This window comes from Gossypium hirsutum, chromosome D06 (genome assembly GCF_007990345.1).
Source record: "Gossypium hirsutum isolate 1008001.06 chromosome D06, Gossypium_hirsutum_v2.1, whole genome shotgun sequence".
Taxonomy (NCBI): domain Eukaryota; kingdom Viridiplantae; phylum Streptophyta; class Magnoliopsida; order Malvales; family Malvaceae; genus Gossypium; species Gossypium hirsutum.
Window position 1 is genome coordinate 51,089,386 of NC_053442.1, and position 15,800 is coordinate 51,105,185.

The 15,800-nt window shown below is 33.4% G+C and overlaps 1 protein-coding gene and 1 non-coding gene across 2 annotated transcripts; one reads left to right on the plus strand and one right to left on the minus strand.

Moving 5' to 3' along the window:
• The first annotated feature begins 8,866 nt into the window (after positions 1 to 8,866).
• LOC107938539 (uncharacterized) lies at positions 8,867 to 9,223 on the plus strand. Its single transcript, XM_016871731.1, has one exon. The coding sequence runs from the start codon at positions 8,867 to 8,869 to the stop codon at positions 9,221 to 9,223; it is 357 nt and encodes a 118-aa protein (XP_016727220.1).
• A 3,065-nt stretch (positions 9,224 to 12,288) lies between these two features.
• LOC121218778 (small nucleolar RNA R71) lies at positions 12,289 to 12,395 on the minus strand. Its single transcript, XR_005915255.1, has one exon. It is a non-coding gene; the product is annotated as a small nucleolar RNA R71 (small nucleolar RNA).
• Between the last annotated feature and the right edge of the window lie 3,405 nt (positions 12,396 to 15,800).

Consider the following 15,800-nt stretch of genomic DNA (forward strand, 5'->3'; position numbering starts at 1 on the left):
CTGTTGTAGTTCTAACAATATCTCTTAGGTAAAGTCCTCAAGGAAGGTGTTGGCTCACTCCACCATCACCTCTATGACAACATGGTTGCCTTTTTTAGATATACGTCGATCTAAAATTTAAACTAGTTCTTTTACCATAGCACCACTAGTGCCAACATGAGGCCACTGTTGTTGACTTGGGGCCTTACCGACATGTTTCTTCATTTGGGAAACACGGAAAGTAGAGTGGAGTCGAGAACTTGGTGGCAACTATAGACGATATGCCACCTTGCCTACCTTAGCTTCAACTAAATAAGAGGCAAAACATTTAGGAGAAAGTTTCTAATTGAGAATTCTCTTCACTATGGTCTGCTTATAGGGTTGTAACTTCAGATGGACATAGTCTCTCACTTGAAAGGACTTATTACTCATTTTTCAATCTTCAAAGTAGTTCATTTGATCTTGAGCCCTCCTTAAATGAAATTAAATGAGCTTCATTGTAGCCTCATTTTATTATAAACTTCTATCAACTTGGTCTACGATAGATATCCCAATCAAATAAGGAAAGTGGTGGGGTGGATGTTGGCCATATAGAGCCTCATAAGGTGAGGTGTGAATGGAAGTGAGAAAACTGGTGTTATACCACCATTCAGCCATAGGTAACTACAGAGCCCAATCCCTTAGTCTTTCACCTGTCATGCAACTCAGGTAAGCTTCTAAATACCTATAGAGGACTTCATTTTAGCCATCTGACTCTAGGTGATAAGTTGTGGACAGATGTAACTTTGTACCAAGTCATTTGAATAATTCTTGCCAGAAGTGACTGTCAAACAGCTTGTCTTGATTTGAAACAACTATTTTTAGGGCCCCATACAACTTGTAGATGTGGTTTAGGTACTCTTGAGCTACTGATATGGCCACAAAATGACCATACTTGATCAATCTGTTCATGACCACTAAGATGGTGTCTTCTCCCTTTGAATGAAGGGGGCCCTCTATTGAAGTCCATTCTCACTACTTCCTATGCACTCTGAGGTATGGGTAAGGTTTTAAAGACCAAGATAGGCATCATGATCATATTTGCACCTCTGACATGTTACACACTCCCTCACCCATTGTATGACATCCTTAGATAAGCCCTTTTAATACACTAGGCTAGCCAACCTATATATTGTAACATGCACACCTGAATGGCCTCCCACTGCTCTTTAATGGAAATGCTAGAACAACTCTTTCTTAAGGCTGCCATGAGCTCTAATAACCAGCTTACCTTTCCTCCTTAGCACCTTGCCATCCCAAGAGTATTTGGGATGTAAGGATGGTTGTTGTTAGATATCAAGGTAGAGTTTGTGAAGCTTGGGGTCCATCATCTAAGAATCTTGAACCTTGTTTCATAGGCCAGAGATAAGTGTACTCCCACTATACTGCAACAACTAAAATTCTGTCGTAATTTTAGACAATATGAAAACTAGCATAACTTAGATTAATTAAACCTGACAATCATTTACGAGAATACATATGATCAGTACAGAATTAGTTCATTATATATTTCATATTCCAATGATGCAGTCGTAAACCAATTAAAATCTGACTAAGGAAAATGCATCTATCAATTAATAGTATAGCCATGGTGAGCAAACATATCATTCCCACGAAGACTAAAAGTACTAGTAATTACTGTCTTTCTATTATTTAATCGATAAATTCGAGTGATTAATTAAAACTAAAATTAACTAAATTAATTAACTACGAATGCGACTAAAAACAAATCAAGAAAATAATAGAATAATAACAAAGAAGCGAAACAATACCTAGGAAAGAATTCACCTATATTTCATCTGTCATTATCAATCTAAATTACACAATTTCTTCACTTAGTATCTTAATTCGTAGAAATCCGTAAATTCTGTTAATATCTCTCTTCAATAATAAGAGCAACTGATTCTAAGTTGATTAATTAAAATTTCTTTCTAATTAAAACCCCTATTATCACATTAGCTCGATTTATGAATTCCCCTATTAGATTTGACTATAATCCGGTAGATTTATGTCATTCTATTTCTAGGATTGTATGCAACTCCACTAAATCGCGTAAGATCTACTCTTAAATAGGGTCTATTTCTCCTCTGATTTAAGCACATCAAACATGGATCAATAATCTAGAAATATCAAACTAAGAATTAAGCACACATAATTGAGAACAAGATCTAAGTCTTTACTACGTAAAATAAAAATCAAAAGACAGAATTCATCATAGGGTCATCTCTCTAGGTATTTAGAAAATTAGTTCAAGCTTGCAAATAAAAACATCCCAAAGACAGTATAACCGAAAGAAATAAAGAAAATCCTGATAATCTCCTAAGAAATCAACTGTTAATCTTCAATCTTGACGGAAATATGCTTTAGAATTGGCTTCAATGGTGTTTTTTGAGTTGTTTTCTTGAATATTCTATGACGGCTCACTCCTATCTTCTTATTTTTCCGCTGTTTGGAGTGGAATTCGTGAAATTAGCACGGCCTACCACATGGCTATGTGGCAACCCATGTGGCTCACACGGCCGTGTAACCAGGCTGTATGGAATGTTCCAAGCCATGTGGCTCTTGTAACTCGCTTTCCTTTTTCGATTTTTGCTCATTTTTCACTTTTTTTCTTCTAAATGCTCTCTTAAGTATAAAAACATGAATTTAAAGGATTAGGATCATAAAATTCACCATTATCATCAAATAATCACCTAAAACTGCATTAAGAATTAGATTAAAACATGTTACTTTTAGCAATTATCGTCCACAATGGTTCAAACCAAATCAATTCACATAAACATACATATCTCTACATTTCATCACATTAATACCATAATGAAATATATTTGCATGATCATTTTTGATACAACCTTGAAACAAATATACATAAGAATTATCAATTAATTTTAACTTTAGTCACATATTTTCATAGCCCGAAGAATGATAGTAACATGACTCGGATACTCGAGTACTCCAAATCACACAAGAGAGAAACGAAATGCTAACAGAGGCACCGAAGTTCAATCTCATACAAGCGTGCATTCAATCCTTATTGACATTCCAATTGTCTCTTAATCGTTTACTACGTTCAAAGGGTATTTTAGTATAATTATCCCTTTTAAAATTCAGATACACTTCCAGAAATACTCTTGTACACATGCTATCAATCAGTTAAATTCATTCCAACATCATACAACCATATTTCTCAAATATTCAATAACAACCAAATATCCACTTTTTTACCTATATTTAATTGTAAACATTTTATAATTTCAATTTAATATAAAAATTTAACCCAAATACAATTAAACCACATCATAGTAGCACAATCTATAAATATCTATTCATCTATAGTATGAACTTACCTGTGATATGCTATCAGTTGACTTATAGGGACTAATATGTGATTTTCCCTTTTCACCGGTTATCTTTCACACGATTCAATTCTGGATCTATATTACCAAAGTCAAATATATCACCAAACACATTTCTATGGATGTGACCTTTAAATTTCATTTTACAAGTTTTCCATGAACTTTTACACGTTATTCAATTTAGTCCTTAAAACTGAAACTATTTAAAATTTCACATTTAGGCCCCAATACACAAAACCGATCCTATCAACACTTCAAACCAGCCATTAAACATTTGAAAATTTTACAAATTTACATGCTAAATTTTATATATTTTCATATTAATCCCTAAACTCAAAACTAATTAAAATTCCTTTACAAAATAATCCTAAACAACAACCAAGTTTACAAATATTTCAATTAACTTAAAGAACTAAAGTTCATTAATGGAAAGTCCTAAAATATGCAACATCTTTATGAAATAGGCACTGGGCTAGCTAGATTAATCTATAACTATCTCAAAAACATAAAATTTACGAAAAACGGGTATAAATTTAGCTTACATGCATAAACTTTTGCTTGGTCAAACCTTTAGGTTCTCTAATGGAGTTTCTGTTTTCTATTTTTGGTGGAAGAAAATCTTAAGGAAGATGGTGTTATTTTATTTTTTTACTATTTTATTATATTATTATTAATTAACTTAAATTTAACATATAAAATACATATTTAATTGCCTTAATCGTCCACCAACATTACAAAGATGGCCTAGTTACTTCATAAGTCCTCAGACATACACTAATTAAACCAGATAATCAATAAAATTCAATAGCGATTGAGTTTTACGTCTTTTGCAATTTAGACCTTTTCCTTAATTAACTAACCAAACCTTAAAATTTTTGAACCAAACTTCAATATATCAATATATGGGCTTGGTTTATGGAAATAAGGTCTCAATACCTCATTTTTCAAAACCAGTTTAATTTTGAGACAAACTATTTGTACTTAACTTTTTGTTTAATTAGCAAAAAATTATCAAATCAAAATTCAATATAAACTATATTTAACTCATATTAAAATAAATGATAATAATTATGGACTCATTTTCAGATTTGTTGTCCCAAAACCACTATTTCTGACTCCACTAAAAATGGGCTATTACAAGTAGAATTCAATTCCTTATTGAAAATATGCATAACTGATCCCCTCATCCCTCAGCCTAAAATGAAACCAACGGCTCGTTTCAGGCAGTTACACAAGCTGTTATTCATAGCTGGCAATGGTGCACAAAACGCGTCGTATCATTAAGGTGTAAAACGTACCGTTTCACTTAACAAGTAACACACCATTTTACATTCACTTCCTTCCCCTAAAACATAGTGTACAATAATAGTAACAAGGAAATAGTCATAACAGTAATTTGAAAAGTAACAGAAGTAACAAAATTACAAATTTTCCATAACATGTTTATGAAATTCATGAAAATGGTCATCAATAACATGCTTTTCTTGTTGCATGATTTTAAGGGTTTGAGGGTGAGCGAGGTTTAAAAAAACATTCTTGATGAACAAAAGAGTTCTAAGCGCATCTCGATAAGTATTTAGTCCATATATTTACTTTGTTACTTCTATTCCCATGATTGTTTATGTGTTATATTAGAGGTAATGGAAATAAATAACTATAATAGGGGCAATATGTTGTGTATGATGATTTGTGTTACATGTGCGAATCTAGTTGAAAGGACATTTGAAGTTTTAGTTATTCTAAATATGTGCTTAAATAGTTATTTTTTATTGAATATGTGTTATTTCATTATGTTACTTATTCCATCATTTATCATGACTCAAAAACAATGTAAAGACTTGAGTTTATGTATTCATTGGTATGAATATAGTCTTATTAGGTATTTGATGTCTCAAAAGGTTTCATTAAAACTCCTTCAAAAATTAAATTTCTGATCATGTAAAATTGGGTCTTTAATATGAATATAATGGATCAGTAAGTATACATTGGTTGACATCTTAGATCAAACAAAGTTCGAAACACTTATACTATTGTTAGACAAATCACATTAGCATGCCTCTACAACACATTTAAATGTTGTTGGTAGTATAAAGACTTTCAGTATTTTAGATTGAAATTAATTAATATGTAATAGGTTTTTTTTTTCAATATTGAAATAAGAGAAGAATGTTATATAGTAAATGGATGAAATATTGGTAATTCTTATTGCGGATTAGGATTGCTTGTGAATGCGAAATTAATTTTCTTTACAATATAAATATTTAAGATCAATATTTTATTTCATGTGTTATGTTTTAGGAAAAATATTGTTAATAATATGTTGTTTCTATTTTTAGTATAGTATATGAAGGAAGGGTAGTTTAATAATTGATATATTGTAAGGTAATGTTTGAAATGTAATGCTAAGGTCTTTGGCCATCCAATAGCAATATTCTCATTTGGATGTATAACAAACTATCATGTCCACATAAATTTAAGAAAAATCCCATCTTGATGGCTATTTCCCCACCGTCCATGTCACATCCCAATTTTTGATTGATTAATCAAAAGTGAAATTGTCATCTCTTATGTTTTAAATTAAATGTGTAAGATTAGACATAAGGGAATTAATGGTCAAGTGGTTTAGTAACTAATTATCTATCGTAGTGGTCCAAGGTTTTAGCCTCATTGTTCACACTCTTACATTTGTTTATTTTTGATAATTTCCCCCCCTTTTTTAATGTGCTTGCCATCCTCCTTGTGCACCATAACGAGGAGGATTTGTTTCCTTCATTTGATGGTCAAACTTACCATAGTTAAGGGGTACATGATCCCCTTTTTTCTCCATGTCCCCCTTTCTTGCCATAACCTCATATCTTACAATGTAGTTTTATACATTAGACCTGGCCATAGTTGACCAAGCTCCTCCCTTGCTTTGTCGTCCATATTCCCTCTCCCTCTCACTTTCTTCCATTTTTTATTTTTCTCACCATTTTTCTATCTATTTTTGTAAATAATCACCACCTTTCTTCCTAAACACTTTTCTTCCTCAATCGTGAATTGAACAACCTTCCACTGATCACCACCTCTTCTAACCGCTGCTCCTCTCTTTTCATCTCCCTCTTCCCATCGTCGCCGTGAGCCCTGTCGTGGTCGGATTCGTGCGCCACTATAAGTCTACCTACTCCTCCACTTTTTCTTCTCCTACTTCTTTCTTCTCATCTCCTTAGTTGAACCTCAAAACTCCACCACCGTTGGACCATCGTCGAACCACCGTCGCCATTGTGGATGATCAAAACCTTTATTTTCTTTTTCTTTTCCTCTCCTTGAGCCAGTTCTCATTTTGAATTAATCAAACTTATTCTTTATCTCAATGATACTATTTAGATTACTCGATACTCCAAAAATCTCCCCTTATCGATTCATTGTTCAATTTGAATCGATCAAGTGTAAGTATGAATCATTTTTAAGTCATAAAAATCTTTCTCCTAGTATTTTCTTGATATGCCCAAATGGTATAGTGTCATGAGTCATACGGGCATTTTGTTAATATTAATTATTTATGTTCTATAGTACTGAAGCCGCATCATATCATTTTGAAGGACCAAACAATAATCGTAGGGGAGACCCCTAACTTCGCAATGAAAATTCTCATTTCAAGAGTCTTAAATCATGGTGGCTTGTCCACATCAGTGTTCTCAATGGCAATTTATCTGCAAATCAGTGGCAGTTTATCTACTAATCAGTGACAATTTATTTGCAAATCAATGGTGGCATGTCCACAAACGATGTTTTGGATGGACGAGTTTTGGGGAACTCAATATTGATGTGTAGCAAAGATGGGCAGGAATTTTATAAAATGTTCATCGATTTTAAATATGCATCGATATGTTCATGCATAGTAATCAGTGTTAAATTCCATGATCTCGATGATGTATGATTATATTATGATTGATATATGTATATTGATATGTATGCAAGTATATTTCTTAAGTGTTGATCTCACACTAAGCCTTTTTATGCTCACCCCCTATTGCTTATGTGTTTCAAATAATCCTCATGGTTAGGACTTAGATTCGGACGTCGAAGAGGCTCTCAGATTTAAATGTTTTTTATGGTTATTTTCTATTTTATATTTTTGGGACTTTCGTGGATTTTAAATTTTATTTTGAGATTTTATTTTGTGGATTACTATTGAAATGTAGCATGAGTACTTTGTTTTAAATTGTAGACATTGGACATTTTGCATGGGTTTTTAATAAGGACAAAATGTTTTATCGTTTTCTTAATAAAATTTATTTTCCATAAACTCGTTTTATCAAATCTAAATTTTTAAAATAATTATAACATCTTTCAAATAATAAACAAGATTACTTCTCAAGTTATATTTAAAAAACAAATTTTAAAGAAATATTAAATACGTGTTTTCAAAATTAAATCCATTTATTTCAACTTGCGTTTTGGCCATTTCCATGGCCCATGTGATCGCTTAGATTGGGCCATAACATTTTGGCTTAGTTTGAGGCGTTACATTTAGTGGTATCAGAGCCCGATTCAAAACTCAGACTATGGGAAAAAATATTTTCGAAAAATATCATGCATCATAAAAGAGTATTTTGGAAAGAAAACATACCACATGTAAATTGTTATTAAAATTTGGGATTTCCCAAAATCGATCCGAGGTAAGTGATCTCTAGATGTGAAAGAAGGATGCCACGCCAAGATTGATTATGTGGATACTCTTGTTGCAAGAGTTTGATTTGGATTTGAGATCGGAAGGGAATCAAAAATCAAGTGACTGACCATTTGTCAAGAATAGAATCGGGAAATGAAGATGAAAGCAAGAAACTTATTAAAGAAGAATTCCAGATGAACAACTGCTCATTGCCAAGGTATTGCCTTGTTATGCCGACGTAGTAAACTTCTTAGGAAGTGGTGTAATGCCACTTGACTTCAATGCTTATAAAAAATGAAAATTTCTTCACGATGCCAAACAGTACTATTGGGATGAACCATTATTATTCAAGTATTATACAGATCAAATAATCCGAAAGTGCGCCCACAACGATGAAATGCATAGTATCTTACAAGATTTTCACTCAGCCCCATATAGAGGACATTTTGAAGGAATGTAAATAGTTGTCAAGGTACTCCAGTCAGGATTCTATTGGCCAATTTTATTTAAAGATGCTTATGAATTTTATAGGTTGTGTCACCGTTGTCAGAGAATAGGAAATGTATCTAGGAGACAGGAAAGGCCGTTGCAAAGTATCTTGGAGATTGAAATTTTCGATGTATGAGGAATATAATTTATGGTTTCATTTCCATCATCTGTGGGGAAGTTATACATACTTTTGGTAGTAGACTATGTTTCTAAGTGGGTAGAAGTAGTAGCCCTAGCCTCTTAGGATGCTAAGTCAATATTGAAATTTTTGCATAAGAACATTTTCACACGATTTGGTACACCGAAAGCCATTATCAGTCACGAGGGATCCCATTTTGATTGCAAATTGATGGCCAATGCCTTAAGTAGGTATGGGGTGAAACAGAGAATTGCCACGGCATATCACCCTCAGACAAATGGCCAAGCTGAAATCTGTAATAGAGAAATTAAACAAATCCTAGAAAAACTGGTGAATCCATCTCAAAAGGATTGGTCTACTAGATTGGATGAAGCTCTATGGGCATACCGAACTACATTTAAAACACCATTAGGGATGTCACCTTTTAAAATTGTTTATGGTAAGCCATGCCATTTACTTGTTGAACTTGAGCATAAAGCGTTTTGGGCGATTAAGAAGCTGAACATGGATTGGGCTGCTGTTGGTGGCAAGAGATTGCTAGAATTGAATGAGATGGAAGAGTTTTGAACATAAGCATATGAGAATTCTCGTTTGTATAAGGAAAATACCAAGTGATGGCATGATGTTAGAATTTTGCTAAGGAAATTTGAACTTGGACAGTAGGTATTATTGTTCAATTCCAGGCTCAAATTATTTCCTGGTAAGTTAAAATCTCGATGGTCAAGACCTTCTGAAGTAATTCAAGTGTATTAGCATGTTGTTGTTGTTGTTAAAGAACTAAGAATAGGGGCTACATTCAAGGTTAATGGAAAAAGCTTGAAGCATTACTGGGGTATAGAGCGTGATAGGCAAAGCATTAGCCTTTGTGATGTTTGAATTTTTGTTTTCGTTAATAAGTAGTTTTTTATTTCCCATTGTTATTTTTATTTTTATTCTCTTTATTTTTAATACATTTTTAATTCTTTTTTTTATGAATAGGAGAAGAATAAAAGAAGCAGGATTTGTTAGTGTGCACTGAGCAATAGTTTACTGCAGCATTACAGAGAAACATTATGCCGTGACAAATTGAATGATGAGGTGTTAATAAAAGAGTTGACCGGTTAGAACATTCCAAAGGAAATATTTTTAGGTAGTTGCATTTAGTTAATATTGGGAAACTCAAAGTATGCAAGCCACAATGTACAGCTCGATTATTTCATTTTCCCCCAAAAAGTCTTTTCTTAACTTTTTCTCCACGTCACAACTCTTCTTCCTCACGTTTCTCATTCCCTAAAAACTATCATCATTATCCCTTTTTATTTTTTTTTAAATCTTTTGCGTTTTCTAGTTCTCACAAAGTTCACATTTTTACAGTTTTCTCGTCTTCAACCTGGAAACACAAAAATATATAGACTTTTTCAGTACCTTTTGAGCCCTAATTCATTCAGTTTCGTAGTAATTTTTTTCAAAATTCATACTTTAATTATAAAATAATTAATTTGTTCTTAAATTATTAGCGTATTGAATTTTAATCTTTTTATAATAAAATTTCAAAATTTTGGTTTATTTTCGACAGTTTCGCACAAAATGTGAAAATTGGTTCATCAGACACCTCGAAAGGCTTGAACCGTTGGGGATTTTTTGCATCGAGTGAACTAACGGCAACATTATATATTTTTCCAGCCAAGTACGGTACAAATGATTATTATTTTATGCACTTTATATATAATTTTTATCCGAAGTTAATTAAGTCAAAAAGAAATATAAAGCCTAAAGGAGGAAGTGGCTCGATTGTGCTAATAAAAGAAGACTGATCCAACAAGAGAAATGGCAGCCAAAAACTATCCAATAAGCTAACCCAATTAGCTGAATTTTGGTGATTTTTATGCTTGCAAAACAGTCCTCAAAGTTTCATTGAAATCGCATTCAAACCCCTCCACTTAGTATGCTTTTGAAGATTTACCCCAAGCTAAATTTAGCAAAGTTTGAAACAACTTTACTACATGTGTGGCCAGCCAAGGGGAGTGTTTGGCTGCTAATTATTTGCTATTTTTAGCAGCCACTCCAACCTATAAGTAATCCTTTACCTATTCATTCAACATACCTCTCATTCACACTTCTTTCTCCCTTTTACTCACTTTCTCCCTTCTAAAACCTCCCTTTGTTTTCCATTTTCTTTCTTGTCTCTTCCTTGATGATTTCTCCTCTTGAGAAAGATCCTTTTTCCACCTTGGAGTAGTAGAACTCAAGTGTTCGTAGAGGCCTCAAAGTGACAGAATGAGCAGAGAAGAAGAGACGCGCTAGTGACTTCAGAGAGACATTGGATTTGTTTCTAGTTCCTACTCTTTTATTTTCTTAATTCTGTTATGATTAATGCTTATTGTTTTGTTACTCTTGATTTAATTAAAATGGCTTAAATTTAATTCATGTTAAATTGATTGTGTTTTATTTCTTAATTTATTAAAAATCATGTTGTGTTGTTATAGGCCTTGCTGATTTGTTCAATTAAATAAAATCACGTTTATGTTATGCTTGCATTTAATTTGTAAGGTAACAATTGGATTAATTACTAAGCGGATTGAAATTTTAATTAATGGAAACTATATTTAATTTGTGCATGTTTAATCTTCTAAGATAGCTGAAGGTTAAATTAGCAACGGTATTAAAAAATATATTAGTCTTGCATAACTTGTAGGATTTTGTGATTAAATTGTTTCAACATAGAGATATATTGTTACCTCACTTAATCTTTTACTTGCTTATGAAAATTGAATTAATTGTTTGAATTGGCATAGAGATATGTATAAGAGATTATTTTAATTTCGTAAGTATGTATGTGCATTAACATATTTGCTTATTAAATTTTGTTTAATCGGTTGAATTGACATAGAGTTATAGTCAAGAGATAAATAAATTAAACCCCTTTTGGGTACGATAACTCGACATTTACTTGTCACTTTATTACATGTTGCGATTGTGTACACTTGCACATTTCCATTGTTGCAAGTTTTTGGCGTCATTGTCAGGGACTGTTTTAAAAGTAATTATTTTTGAATTTGTTAATTTTGCATTTTGGTTTATTTTTCTGTTCAATTTTAACTTAAATAAAATTGTTTTTGTGATTGTTTCAAGTGTTAATGAGTATTGGTCGAATTATCGATTTACTCTCTGTAGACCCTGAAATTGAAAGAAATTTTCGAAAAAGAAAAAGACAAGCAAGTCAAAGAAGGACCGAAGAGATGAACTTTGAAAATCTGAATCAAAGAAATGGAGTAAATCCTGCTCAAAATCCTATCTTTATTGCTGATGATAGGGACAGAGCTCTAAGACAATATGTCGTGGCAGTGTTTCATGAGCTTAATTCGGGAATTACGAGACCAAAAAATGAGGAACAGCAATTCGAGTTGAAGCCAATCATGTTCCAGATGCCTACCGGAGATCCTCACATTCACTTAAGACTATTTATGGAGGAAAGCGATTCTTTCAAGCTATCTCGAGTACCCAAAGATGTAGTACGATTAAAGTTGTTCCCATATTCACTAAGGGACAGAGCTTGAGCCTGGTTGAACTCATTGCCACCACATTCCATTACCACATGGCCAGGGTTAGCAGAAAGATTCCTTTTAAAGTACTTCTCACCTAGCAAGAATGTTAAGTTGAGGAACGAGATCACTACTTTCCAATAGATGGATGACGTGTCCTTGTATGAGGCATGGGAAAGGTACAAAGAATTATTACGGAAGTGCCCTCATCATGGAATCCCATTTTGCATCCAACTTGAGACATTCTATATTGGTCTCAATACTCATACGAGAATGATAGTAGATGCTTCTACTAATGGAGCTCTCATTTGTAAGTCTTATAATGAGGCTTATGAAATCATTAAAAGAATTCCCAGTAATAATTATCAATTATCAACCAATTGAGTAGTGTCAAGAAGATGAGTTATTGGAGTTCATGAAGTGGATGCTCTCACTTCACTAGCATATCAGGTATTTTCGATTTCCTAAATGCTTAAAATTTTTACCATTAATGGGTTTAACAATTTTGCAGCTCAGCCATCGAATCAATATGAATATGTAGCTTATGTTTATTGTGGGGAAGGACACTTGTTCGAAGAATGTCCATCAAACCTAGAATACGTGTACTACATGGGTAACCAAAACCAAAGCCGAGGAAGGCAAGGACTGCAATGAAATTTTTATAACCCATATTGGTGAAACCACCCTAATTTCTCTTGGAGTAACCAAGGGACTAGGCCCAGTAACACTTATGCACGACCCAGACTGACCTAGCCAACTAGATTTACCTAACAAGTTTAGAAACCAACCCAAGTTGAACCATCCAATGGTTTGGAAAATATATTAAATGTATACATAACAAAAAATGATGCCTTAATTCAAAGCCAAGCAGCCGCATTGAAAAACTTTGAAAACCAAGTGGGTCAACTTGCCACTGAACTTAGAAACTGTCCATAAAAAACTTTACCTATTGATATAGAGAATCCGAGAAATCCTGGGAAGGAGCATTATAAAGCATTGACAGTAAGGAATAGAAAAACATTAGAGCCTAACACTGTCGAAGCTGAAGAGGAGCCAACTGATGCTAAAGATGTAGTGGAAGTTCAACTGAGTGTTGAAACTCCAATCTCACCAGAACCAGAACTTGTGAACTCTGAAAATGTAACTTTGAAACCAGTCAATTCTGATAAGTTAAAAACTTTGTTAGACGTAGAAGTGCCATGGAAGACGAATCATCCAATTCAAGTAAATAATCCTCCACCACCCTACCCTTAAAGACTTCAGTACCAGAGGTAGAAAGTCCAGTTCAAGAAGTTCCTAAACGCACTAAAGTAACTTCATATCTACATTTCGTTGGTAAAAGCACTTGAAAAAATGCCAAATTACGTCAAATTTATGAAGGATATCCTGCCCAAGAAATGAAGACTTGAAGAATTTGAAACAGTAGCCATGACGAAAGAATGCAGTGCATATCTTCAAGACAAACTACCCCCAAAGTTGAAGGATCCTGGATGTTTTACCATACCTTTCAACATTGAACCAGCTTATTATGGTAAGGTATTATGTGATTTGAGTGTGAGCATTAACTTGATGCCCATGTCAATATTCATAAAGTTGGGGATAGGTAAAGTTAGACCTACTACGATTACACTTCAATTAGCAGATCGGTCTTCAGCACATCCAGAAGGAAAAATCGAGGATATATTGGTACGTGTAGATAAATTTATTTTTCCTGCTAACTTTTTTATCTTAGACTTTGAAGAAGATGAAGAGGTGCCAATCATCCTAGGAAAGCCTTTCCTAGCAAGTGGAAGGACCCTTATTGATGTGCAGAAGGGTGAACTAACCATGATAGTTCAGGATGATAAGGTAACGCTCAATGTTTTTAAATTCATATGATTTCTTGATGTAGCTGATGATTGTTCTGCGGTATCTGAGTTGGAGGAATTAGTTGTGGATGAGGAACCCAAATCTGTTGAGGATCCTTTGGAACAAATTTTATTGTTAGACCTTCCAAGTAATTATGATGGGGTGAAACACTTAGCTTTGCTGGAAGCTAACCAGAGGGGATTTAATCCACAATCCCATTTTGAGCCTTTGGAATTATAGAACAGAGATTATGTTCAAACGAAATTGTCAATCAAAGAGTCACCTAAATTAGAACTCAAGGTACTTCCTTCATATTTGAAATATGTTTATTTAGGTGACCCCTCTACTTTGCCTATGATTGTTTCAGCTCAGCTAACTAAAGAACAAGAAGAAAAACTTATTCAATTGTTGAAACAATTTAAGAAAACTATCGGATGGACCATAGTCGACATTTGTGGTATTAATCCACCCGTGTGCATGCATAAGATCATCCTAGAAGATAAAAAGAAAGGGATGATTGATGGACAACGGAGACTGAACCCCATTATGAAGGACGTGGTAAAGAAAGAAATCATCAAGTGGTTAGAAGCAGGTATAATTTACCCCATCTTTGATAGCTCATGGGTAAGTCTGGTCCTGTGCGTGCCAAAAAAATGAGGTATCACGGTTGTAGAGAATGAAAACAACGAGTTGATACCGACTAGAACACTTACGAGATGGAGAATTTACATAGATTATCGAGAATTGAGCAAGGCGACCAGGAAAGATCATTTTCCTCTGCCAGTCTTGGATCAAATGCAAGATAGACTCACAGGACGAGGCTATTACTGTATTTTAGATGGGTACACAGGGTACAATCAAGTTACAGTAGCACTAGAGGATTAACACAAAACGACATTCACAACTCCATATGGTACGTTCGTATTTAGGCGCATGCCAGTTGGTTTATGTAATGCAATTGCTATATTTCAAAGATGCATGATGGTTATTTTTCTGACATGGTTGAGAAGTACTTGGAAGTTTTTATAGATGATTTTTCAGTGTTCAGAGATACTTATGATGATTGCTTAGCCAATTTAACGAAGGTACTAAAGCACACTTAAGTGTTTGTAGTGCCTTGGAGTACCAGGATTTTGTGATTAAATTGTTTCAATATAGTGATATATTGTTACCTTACTTAATCTTTTACTTGCTTATGAAAATTGAATTAATTGTTTGAATTGGCATAGAGATATGTACGAAATATTATTTTAATTTCATAAGTATGTATGTGTATTAACACATATGCTTATGAAATTCTGTTTAATCGGTTGAATTGGCATAGAGATATAGTCAAGAGATAAATGGATTTTGGTACGTGAGTATGTTCATAAGTTAGCAAATTGCCAAGTTACCATGAATTAAATTCAGAACAAACAGGAACTTGGTTCTAATAATGTTAAGTTGAAGAATGCAATTGATCTAGCACATTTATGTCATACTGATTAAAACTTGCTTTGAAATCATGCATTGGAAATTGTTATTTTTTTACTTAGTTTAATTTTTAATCTTCATTAAACCCCTTTTCAAATCATCAAATTTTCACCACCAACTTGTTAAATTATTTATTTCATAAATATTTCTTTGCACAGTCATTGAGGGTAATATAATTAGACATTTACTTGACACTTTATTACTTGTAGTGATTAGGTACACTTGCACATTTCCATCGTTCCACAACCTCTCTGCTATTTGTAGTTTACTCTATTATTTTTCTTTTCTGTTTCCTTCACTTT